General features: G+C 42.5%; 2 protein-coding genes across 3 annotated transcripts; both read right to left on the bottom strand.

Annotated features, from left to right (window-relative positions):
* Nucleotides 1-92: 92 nt before the first annotated feature.
* LOC124203108 (UDP-N-acetylglucosamine transferase subunit ALG14 homolog) lies at nt 93-2409 on the bottom strand. Of its 2 annotated transcripts, XM_046599704.1 has the most exons (6): nt 1091-2409; nt 866-1014; nt 666-788; nt 493-552; nt 242-425; nt 93-157 (listed from the first exon to the last, which is right to left on the bottom strand). In XM_046599704.1, exons 1-5 carry the CDS (start codon nt 1269-1271, stop codon nt 252-254), a joined length of 687 nt encoding a protein of 228 aa, XP_046455660.1. In that variant the 5' UTR covers nt 1272-2409; the 3' UTR covers nt 93-157; nt 242-251. The 2 variants fall into 2 exon arrangements, with proteins under 2 accessions (XP_046455660.1, XP_046455659.1); XM_046599703.1 differs by lacking the exon at nt 93-157 and having other exon boundaries at nt 204-425.
* Nucleotides 2410-6802: 4393 nt separating this feature from the next.
* Nucleotides 6803-9370, bottom strand: LOC124202415 (extensin-like). Its single transcript, XM_046598767.1, has 2 exons — nt 8868-9370; nt 6803-8760 (listed from the first exon to the last, which is right to left on the bottom strand). The coding sequence occupies exon 2, from the start codon at nt 8733-8735 to the stop codon at nt 7833-7835; it is 903 nt and encodes a 300-aa protein (XP_046454723.1). The 5' UTR covers nt 8736-8760; nt 8868-9370; the 3' UTR covers nt 6803-7832.
* Nucleotides 9371-10609: the final 1239 nt, after the last annotated feature.

Here is a 10609-nt window from a genome sequence, read left to right on the forward strand (position 1 = left end):
GCCGGGCAATGGGTATGTTGTATAACCTCCCAGTCCCCTCTTCTAATCCCATATGCCCATGGTATGCTATCATTGGCCTTGAACGTCACGTCTCACGATTCACGAAGCAGACGACAAGATGTTGCTGGAAGCTGCAGTATCACCTAAACAGAAGCTCCTTTACGAGCAGCGCATCATCAATTAAATAACTGTAAAATACGATATTTTAAGGAGACCATAAACGTTTTTTTTTTATTTTTACAAGTTGGATGTTAAACGAGCCGTCCGAGAAAAACAGTTTGTGGGTATTTCGCATGTAATTCGGGCCACTGGACGATGGAACGATCGGCCAGAATAAACAACATCAATTTTCCCGTTAAGGACAATGTGGTCACCCTGCAGATGCTTTCGACGAAGACGATTGTAGAGCGTTTGATAAATAAAGCCTTATCAAAAAAGAACGATCGTTAACCAAACTAATTAAGTTATATCGCATCTCTTTAGTCGTAATACCCTTAGGAGAAGAGCAATAACGCAAGGTGGAACGCAGGTGCCGGGACCATTACACAAAATCTGTCAAATTAAATAGAACAAAAGCATTATCATGCTATCTAGCATTAATAAACCAAGTTGATAAGCTGAGAAATGGGTGATTGGTGTTAATTGTCAAATTATTATGCAACTACCAAATCTGGTTGGTAAGAAAACAATATTCTTAGAGAATCCAAAATTGATATTAGAAAGGAAAGGACGGTGCTGATCCACGACTGATGGACTTCCCTACTCCTGGAAATGGCAACTGTCTGAAACTTTAAAACAAGAATGTATAATCAAATAGAGTTATTGAGGAAAAGGGTACACTTTTCTTGTGGGAACATCCACTTACCGAGTCAGCTGTGCTGACATGACTAGATTCCAGCTGTTGTACACGCTTGGCACTCATGTCATCTGTTCTCGCAACAAGATAAAGTCTTGGAGCAAAGTGTCGAAAATCGAGCGCAGAGAGGAGACGCACCATTTCACCGGTATGTCCGCCTGTAACGAAAAAAAAAAAGAAAAGAATCAGCTGTCACGACAAAAGCAGGTTCAATAACCAGCAACGCAAACGGACCCGATCCCATAACAATCAAAGTTTTAACTGGCTTCCGTCTGTTGGCCGGCCACAGAGATTCATCACGCCGATCCCTGAAAAGAATCAGTTTAACAAGATGGACAACAACACAAGACACATAAGCAATTATAATGAGAAGGAGCGTTTGCCAAAACGTGATTTTGGCTTCTTCTTCTGTCATCTTTGAGGAAATTTATCGTCTGCTCGCCGAAGCATCTTCTCACTCGACGTTTTGACCCACATTCCATTTTTTGGCAACGAATAAAAAGGTGAAATATAAATAAAACGACCGTCCCACACGATTACACCGAACGCACACGTACCAACAGTTTTCGTAAAGTGCGCGTGAAGAAGAAGAGGAAGTGAGCAGACCGACAAAATGACGTTACTCGAAATAGGCGAGCGTAATACGGAACATATATAATAAGAAACGAGATAATGGCACCTTATTTTTTTTCTTTCATGAACAACAGAATTGCTCGGCAAGAAGAGTACCGTACTGTGTGTGAGCGTTAAGATACATAACATTCTTATGTGTTTTTTTTCCCCCAGCAAAATGGCGGATATTTTAGCCAAATGATTATATTATGTGCCACTTTTGTCTTGACTCGTTTTCTCTTGGCATCTTCACACCACCGCGTCGTGTAAAAAAGTTGAACGCTCCGTTCTCACGGATCGTGCCATTATAATTCCATCACGAATTTTGCGTTTATTTTTCAAGTAAAAAGGGCGTGATATATCAAGTTATATATCACGAAGGCTATAAATAGAGGCAGCAACGCGAATAGGGAGCCCCAACTGTGACCAAAAACTAATGGCGAACAATTACCGCGGTTGTGGCTTATGTTTCTCGACCAAAATTGTTTCCTCTTTTTTTTTTTAATTAATTAAGGCCAAAAGTTGTCGACAAAAATATGTGAAACATGCGGAACGGGCAGAGCGGAACGATATGACATTCCGTTACGATTTAACGTCTAATAGTTGGCTAGGAAAATCCAATAAGGCATAAAAATATCTAAAATTCAGGAATTTCGACTGCCCTACACACCTGCCAGGGGGAAAACTGGATAAAACCAAAAATTAGGTCAAAAGTTGTCGGTGAAACTGTAAATCAAAAAATGTTTCGTCTTCGCGGGTGTCGAGAGAGAAATCGAATGAGACCAAGTCATCGTTACATTCAACGGGAGCGCTTAAGGGCGTTTCAAAAAATTACAATACACAAAACGGAATGTAATTTGTTGTAGAGCTACTCGGCAAAGAAATATTTGAGCCCGGGAGAGAACGAACGACCTTCGTGTCATCCGAATGAGAAGGCCAAGGTTGTTTGGCTGAGCAATGGCTGAGCAATGAGAAATATATAGTGCCGGTCGTGCGGGATAGTATTCCGACAGCCCATCTTATTATATATTACACACATGTCCATGATTTACTACTAGCTACATTCGGGCCACTCAAACTTTGTCTGTTGGGTGTGCTGATATAAACAAGTTCCGCTATACGGCACAGCCACACACACAACAACAACAACAACTAGACCCAAAAGTTGTTGCCGTGACGACGCGTGAACCTGACCGGCTTTTTTTGAGCCGTCAGTCCCGCGGCATCCGAGAGACACAAATCAACAACCGAACGGCGAAAAAATCAGGTGGGAAGAGCTGAAGAAGCGCCGCTACAAGTGGCGCCATGTAACACAAGTTGACTGACCTCTCCGCCAGGTATACACAAAACGGAAAAATGAAAAATAAAATAAAATAAAAAAATTACTTTTGAGTCTTTTACACAAATTTTTATTTTTACTAAATCACGAAAAATGACGAAATTTAACCAAAATTATTTTGGGGGAAATTCATGGAAATTTAAAAAGAAAATGTCATAAAATTGAAAAATCCTGAATTTGTTTGGGTGGAATGGAGGACAGGAGGCAGGTAAGAAGGTCGCGAGTTACCTGGCTGCTCACCTGAGAATCAGGAAGGTAAAAATCGATGACCCTGACCTCAAACTTTTCTCCGCGGTAGAAGAAGCTGAGCTGAGCTGAGCTGCTGACGAAGGAATGGGGAAGAATGGAAAGAAGAAGAAGAGGAGAAGGTTAACAACAACCAAAAAAAAAAGGCTATATATTTTTCCCAGCTGGTTTGTATATTTACCTTTTGGGATGAAGAGGAGGAGGGGAGTTGGGTGGAAAGAAAAAAAAAAGTCCCGTTAGAACACGAGAATAAGAAGAAGGTGCATCTCTTTTTTTGGTCGTCCGGTGTTGGGTTGCGACCGTTACCTACTTTTAACTTTTTATTTATTTATTTTCTTATTTTCTAAAAAATGATGGGGGGAAGGAAATAAATACCTTTTGAACTCGGATCATCCCCCCCTTTCCCTATAGAAAAATAAAGTTGACCTACTCATATTCTGACATTTCGTCAAATGATTTTTTAAACGTTTTAACTCAAAAATGTGCGACCCAAATTTTTTCCTCGACAATTTTCAAAATGTCCACACACACGTCAGACGCTGAGATTTGTCGGCCTCAATTGTGGCCCAGAAAAAGTGATGCTCTCGTTTTATCTTCAAACATTGTGAAGTGAAAGCCAAACCAGGAAGAAGAAGATTCTTTCACCTCTTCCCCCCCCCTCCTTCTCCTTACTCTCTCCTCAAGTGGTTTTGAGGTCATATCCGGGTTCCCCCCCACCACCACCTCTCTCCCCCCTTATATTCCGCAGCTTCTCCTTTTCATTACAAAACATTTTTCTTTTCCTTTTAAAAAGAAAAATGGAAATGGTCACGAGTTGTTGTAATTTGACCCCATTCCCCCCATCACCTCCAACTTCTTCCGGCATTTTTCACAGTCGAGGGGGGAAATGTTTAAATCTTTTTTTTACTAGCGCGAAATTTGAATGACATTTTCCCGGATATTACCAGTATATCCAACTGGCATGAACCGTAATGACCGATAGAACCGTACAGGATTGTTTGGTTGAAAAAAGAAGAAAAGAAAAAAATAAGTGGGCCAACTGTGGATGTGCTCTGGCCGTGTGTGCATGTCTATACACTTATATGGCCAGCAAAAGAAGAAGAAGAAGAAGAACCTACCTGGTGTAGTAGTAGTGCCGTTATATAGTCGCTGGCCATCGGTTGGGAATTTTATTTCTTTTCCTGCTGATGATGATGCCCAAAGGCTCGGCTCGCGCTATACGTGACCCATAATATCATCCAAAAAATTGAATAACATTTTTTCTATATTATTAACCAACGTATACTGTATAAAATAGCTAGACTTTGGGTTCGACCAGCAGACGATATAAAAATAAAACCCCGTCTGCTACATATATATACCCGCCGGAAGCTTACCAAAATATAATAGGCCAACTAGTAGATTTAGACTCTCTATATTTCTTCCAACTCAAAAAAATATTATGCAAATGCAAATTTGATTGACAAAAAAAATAGCCGTTGCGTTCGCGCTCACAACTCAAAAAAATTTAAAAAAAATGGCCGCCGCGTGTATGTCTTTCCACTCCTCTTTTTCACCCCGCTGGCTATTTGGCACGGTAACCAGGAACTAACACACATTCTGGACTTTGGTTAGGTAGGTAGACACAAAAGGCGCATCTCTCTTCTATCGTCCAACAGACAATTTTTGATTTTTCCGATGACGTCATTATATTGGCAGGTCAAATGAAACAAATCGATCGAATTATAGTAATGTGTGAACGTGTAATAATTGATCGATGAATAAATTAACATTTGGATCTCTCGTTATGCATATAATACTGGTAAATTGGCGTGAAAAATACGAAAATGTTGCGAATTTTATATCGTCTGCTGTCGTTGCTGGTAGCTTTGAATGGCCTGCAAGACGTTGGCGGCCAGCTGGGCCATTTCCGTCGGTGGTCCGCCGCCGACTGGATTGAGCGCTCGCAAGAATTCGGAGCGGCCCTTGCCGATGGCCAGCGGCGCCAACAAAATGCCACCGCCTAGAACGATGAGCAAAACCGTCGAAGCGATGGCCAGCAGTTTGATTTTCAAAAAAATTTTCTCTTTGCTTTCCGGCTTCTTGACTTCGTGATGGTAGCCGGACGGCGGTTCGCCGTAATGGCCTTTGTAATCCTCGTCACCACCACCACCACCACCGCCGACGCCCTTGTGGAAAATCAAATCCCAAATTTCGTCTTCCAGCTCCTTTTTCTTGTCGAAGAAATGGGCGAAAAATTCCAGCAGGTGATCCTTGTCTTTGCCTTTGCCCGGCTTCTTGCTGGGCGGTGGTGCCGGGTAGTAGCCGTACTCCTTTTTCTGCGGCCGCTGATGCTGGGAATGGTGGTAGGCCGATGGATCGTAGTACTGCTGCTCGTACTTTTTATTCCGGCTGTACGGATTGGCATGACCCGCCCAGTCCGACGGCGTTGGGCCGCCAGCAGGAGATTCCAGCGATCCATCGTGTTGGTCGCTCATTGGCGAGTAGACGGAATGGACGTTGGACGTCCGGCTGATGATTTCGTCCTCATCGGCAATCACTTGACTTGAAGAGAATAAAATTAAAAATGACACGACTAAACTCATCGACCAGGTGCGGATGAAAACGATTCCCATTTTGGGACGATCCGGCGGAACTGAAGTGTCCGACCCATTCGTCCAGTCCTTTTATCTCGTCTGTCAATTTTTCCACCATCATATCATCGACGCATTTTGATGATGGTTGACACTGGATTTATCAGTCCTTTTAAAAGACGCCGTGGGAATTAATTGCAATTGGGGGGGTCATTAAATCGTATAGTAATACACATCCCGGCCGGCAGCAGCAGCAGACGTGACTTGTGTGCACAATTCGACCACAGACAGTCCGGCGAAATATATAACAGAATGATGCTGGACACGCCCGGCCGAACAAATACACACGTACGGGACTTTACGTGGAAAATATAATCATAAAACATCGTTTTGAAAAAAGATATATATTAACATATTCTAACGTACGTATATATAAATCGAAACGGGCTAAATTGGCGATGCGATCCGTTAGGTTTTAACTCTCAAATAAATTCCAGTTTTCTAACACTCCTGGTCTACAGCCTCCAGTAAAATAACCGTCGGGCGATAGAATCAAATAAAAAGATGATCCATCAAAAAAAGAGTTAATAATTTATCCTTTCGGGGGCTAGCTAGCTGCTGGTAATGTTGAAAAATTACACCGGCGTAATCAGTTTTTGAGCACGCCTGTGCTGTTATTATTATTCAAAGTTATATAATCAGAATTGGCTGATTTTTTGATTCAGTTCCGCGCTATAGCTATATAAGAAAATATTTTTCCAGGCTGTTGTTGTTCGTGTGTGTCAGTTCACACAGAATTTTTTCTCGTTCCTCCTCCTTTTGTGGGTGTTGTGTGTAACTGTACATTCGTTATTTCTTACAACCCAAATAAAAATGGACGACAACACAAGCGGAGACATTCGCCGGTGCGAACTTGTCGACCTGAATTGTTTCGTTTTTATTTTTTAGATTTTTTTGTTACGTGGCCTTTTTCTTTCTTTAGCTGTTTGTAATTACGGGACTCTTGACAAAACTGGTTATTTCACCTCCAGTTGTATGACATTTATACATTTTCCTCGTTTAACACATTTATCGCAAATATTTTGTTGAAAATATTATTTCTTTTGTTTTTGGTTTTTTTAAAGATACCGGACATCCGTTGAATTGAATCAATGAAAAATCTAAGTTTTTTTGGAATATTTTTTGAAGAGATTGTTGTGGTGTGTATTATTTGGTCGCACAATGTACATATTTTTGTGTGTTGAGGGAATTGTTGTTGCTGCGAGACAACAACAAACAAGGGGAAATAATTAAAACAATTTCAGGGTTGCAGACTACAACAAATAAATAGACAAAAAAAAAGAGGAAGGGTTTTTTCTTGTTGTGATGTGTGGGTAGGCTAGTTTTTTTGTTTTCAGAAGAGGAGGATGCCAAGGAAATAAATTATTAATTGTTTTTAATTTAAAACAAAAGCTGCAAAAAAAAATTGGAGGAGGAAGATCCGACACACACAGTTACACACACAATCACGCACACACACACAGAGAGAGAGGCGGGAATAGCGTTGAAAAAGTTTCAGACAAAAAAAAAATTGTTATTCAAATAAATTAAAAAAATTCCCCATTTTTTAAATTTTGGGTTCTTTTTCGGACCGGCCGAAATTTTTTAGAAAAATTGAATTCCCCCCCCCCCCCCATTTTTTTTCAAATTTTTCGATTCGTTGTGAAATTCGTGTGTGTGCGCGTTTTTGTTTGAGCAATCGAAAAAAAAAAAAATTGTTCATTTGGTGTCGGTGCGTTGGCGAAAAAGCCAAAAATCGCCAACCAAAAAAAAAGATGAAATTTCGAGTTTCTCTTTTTTCTATAAATTAAAAATTGGTGACTTTCCGATCAAATGGAGGGTTGGGGGGATGTAATATCAAAAGTGAGGGGGGGGAGGAAAAAAAATCCCGCTTAATACTCCCGACTCCCCCCAGTGTCAAGAATTTTAATTTGAAAAAATTTTCAGAAATTTTTTGTGTGTTTTTAGGAGGGGGGAGAGAGACTAAGACGATAATTTTTTTTTTGTAACGATACGTACTGGAATTTAAATTAAGAAAAAAAAAAATTGGGTGAAAAATTGTTGGGGGGGGAGGAAAAAAAATCCATCGTGATCCCGTCCGTCCATCACCCGCATTTCTTCTCATCTTTTCTTCAAGAAGAAAAGATTCGAAATGAATTCAATTTTTTTATTGCTGGTTGGGCTTGTAGCTGTCGACGAGGTTGATGACGTATTCAGCTAGGACGTTGAGGTTGTCGCGGGACAAGTACTCGGACTCCCAGAGGCTGCTGAAGGAGCGTTTGCCGACTCCTAGACCGATGATGGGCAGCGAGAGGAAGGCTCCTACACCGACCAGGGCGGCTGTGATGGCGGCAACTCCGAAGCTCTTGACCGACGAGACTCCACCGTCCTTTCCGTAGTACTCTGGCAGACGAAGGCTGGGCAGACTGGGCATTTTGGGCAACTTGGGCAGCTTGAGCTTGACCTTGGAATCCTTGACGGGGTAGTAGTAGTAGTAGTAGCCCTGGTGGCCGGGGGTCGAGTAGGAAGGAGCTGGGGCCGGTTGGTCGTAAGAAGGAGCAGCGGCGGGCGAGTAGGATGGAGGAGCCTGTGGGTATTGGGGAGCAGCATCGTAAGATGGTGCTGGAACACTGTAGGCGGGCTGGGCCGGTTGCTCATAGGCAGGAGGAGCCGGGGCGTATTGTTGAGGAGCAGCGTCGTAGGATGGCTGAGATTCGTAGGCCTGAGGAGCCGGTTGGGAGTACTGGATAGGAGCCGGAGCGGCGTGATGCTCGTGATGGTCGTGGTGGTGGTGGTGGGCGCCGTCACGGGACTGGGCTACAGCCTGGGGCTGAGCCGGACGGGCGTAGTAGACTTTAGGAGCCGGATCGTTGGATCTCGACGTTTTACCGGGTTTGCTGGATTCGACAGGAGCCGAAGCGGCGGCTTCCGGTTCGACGGCCGAGTTTTCAACAGCGGCTGGTTCGGCCACCAAAGCGGCGGCTGTGGCGACGGGCTGTGCCTCGACCACCTTCGTCTCTTCGGCCAGAGCAGCGCAGGCCAGCGCCAAAACGATGAGTGCGAGTCTCATTTTCTTGTGAATTTTTCTCAACTTCCTGATTTGATTTTAAAATTGAAATGAATGAATGAATGAAATTGTTCAAATAATTTTTTTTAGAAAAAATTTAAATTTTCGATTGCAGATTAAAATGGGAAGACTCACGATTCAAGATCCAAAAAATAGGAGAACTGAATAAACCAAGTTCTGTGTCTTGTTGCACTTGTCGACGGAGGAGCTGTGGAAACCAGGAGCCACTTGTTGTTGTGTGAAGATTCACGGAAGAACTGAAGATGCTCCTGTCGATGGCCCTGCTTTTATGCCCGAAATTTCCTCACCACCAGACTTACCTACCTGTGTGTACTGTGTGTGTGTGTGTGTGGTAGAAGGTAGAAAAAAGATGACGTCGAAAAAGCCAATGGAAACTGGGAGAGAAACAGCCGGATGGGTAGGAGGTGCTGGGCTGTTGGCTGTTGGATGGCTGGGCTGGCTGGGCTGGTGCACCAACCACAGACCACCGAAACCCCAAAAAAGTGGGGCTAGCTGTTTTCTTCTTCTTCTTTTAGATGAAACAAGAAGAAGAAGAAGGTTTTTTTCTTATGTGGGACACATGCCTTCCAGCCCCCCCCCCCCCCACCACCACCCTCCGCCCGACACACACGTTAGTTCAGGTAAGAAGTTGCTGGTCTGCCAGGAGGCACAACTCCTCCCATATACGAGACACTGATTTTCTCCATTTGGCCGCTGGCGGAATTCACCGTTATATCCTCCTGTTCAAAAAGTATACGTGCGCCGAGGATTCTTCTTCTTCTTGTCGACCATTTTTGGTCGGTTGGTGGGGGGGAAACATACGTCCAGGTAACATATCAAATGTATAAGAAGAAGAAGAAATTGGGTACATTTGGTTGTACCGTATATGCTGGGGTGCCATGTCGACACAGAAAAAAAATAGAAATTTTTGTTTCATCAAACGGATGTCAATGTCGGAATCATTAGGAATGTGTGTGTGTGTGTACGTACGGAAGCAGGTCAATTCATCTTCTCAGCTTTCACCGCCCAACTGCGTCATCATCCGGAATGAGGAAGTATACATATGAGCGGCAACCTGATTTTTCTTCTTCTTCTTCCGTCATTCCAATTACATTTAATTTTACCTTGGCCTACTAATGAAATTAAAATAAAATTTTTTTGGGGGGAAAATTACTATTATTATGGGAATAAAATTTGGCCGGCTGTCCAATAGACCTTACAATTATATCCTATACGTAAAAAATAAACTACATGACGGAAATCTTATATAAAATAAACTCGATGGATATTATTATTATTATTTTTTTTTTTTTTTTCGGAATAAAGAAAAAAAGTTACATCATCAAATCGTATTAGGAGAGCTAAATGGCTGGCTGGTATGATTGGAATGTCTATAGTGCTGGCCCAGCAGCAGCAGCAGGTGGACTGGACAACAACAGAGGCTGGCCATCGGCCGGTCGGTCGCCGTTCCCGCAATAATATCCGCTGATGGCGATGCTGTTGCTGCTGCTGCAACCCGCCGGACCGTGCAATAAGTCAAGGTCAACACCGAAAAACGCCATAATCTTCCCGAAAAAAAAAAAATAAAAGACATTTATTGGCTAATGCTAAAAAAGGGGGGTGACCTGTCGCCCAATAAATATTTAAAAAAAAACTGCGCATCACATAGCTTCCAGCCTTTTTTTATTTTAAATATTTTAAATGTTATGAATCGATAATACAAGGCCCGTCCGAATAATATTGCGATTGATTTATTTCCGGGACTGAGAGCAAAATCAGGGTTCGGTCGTGACATTTTGCCAAGTTTTTCTTTATTTTCTTTATTTTATTTTTGGGTTGGAATATCAGAAACAAAATATGCTGGAAATTAAGGTCTC

The sequence above is a fragment of the Daphnia pulex genome, chromosome 9 (assembly GCF_021134715.1).
Source record: "Daphnia pulex isolate KAP4 chromosome 9, ASM2113471v1".
Taxonomy (NCBI): domain Eukaryota; kingdom Metazoa; phylum Arthropoda; class Branchiopoda; order Diplostraca; family Daphniidae; genus Daphnia; species Daphnia pulex.

What these genes read in the sequence shown, in the direction of transcription:
- LOC124202415 (XM_046598767.1), bottom strand. Translation starts at nt 8,735, where the DNA reads ATGAGACTCGCACTCATCGTTTTGGCGCTGGCCTGCGCTGCTCTGGCC.
- LOC124203108 (XM_046599704.1), bottom strand. Translation starts at nt 1,271, where the DNA reads ATGACAGAAGAAGAAGCCAAAATCACGTTTTGGCAAACGCTCCTTCTC. An exon ending in TTTGATTGTTATGGGATCGG is followed by an intron (nt 1,015 to 1,090) that starts GTCCGTTTGCGT and finishes TTTTCGTTACAG; the next exon opens with GCGGACATACCGGTGAAATG. An exon ending in TTATTGCTCTTCTCCTAAGG is followed by an intron (nt 426 to 492) that starts GTATTACGACTA and finishes TTTTTTGATAAG; the next exon opens with GCTTTATTTATCAAACGCTC.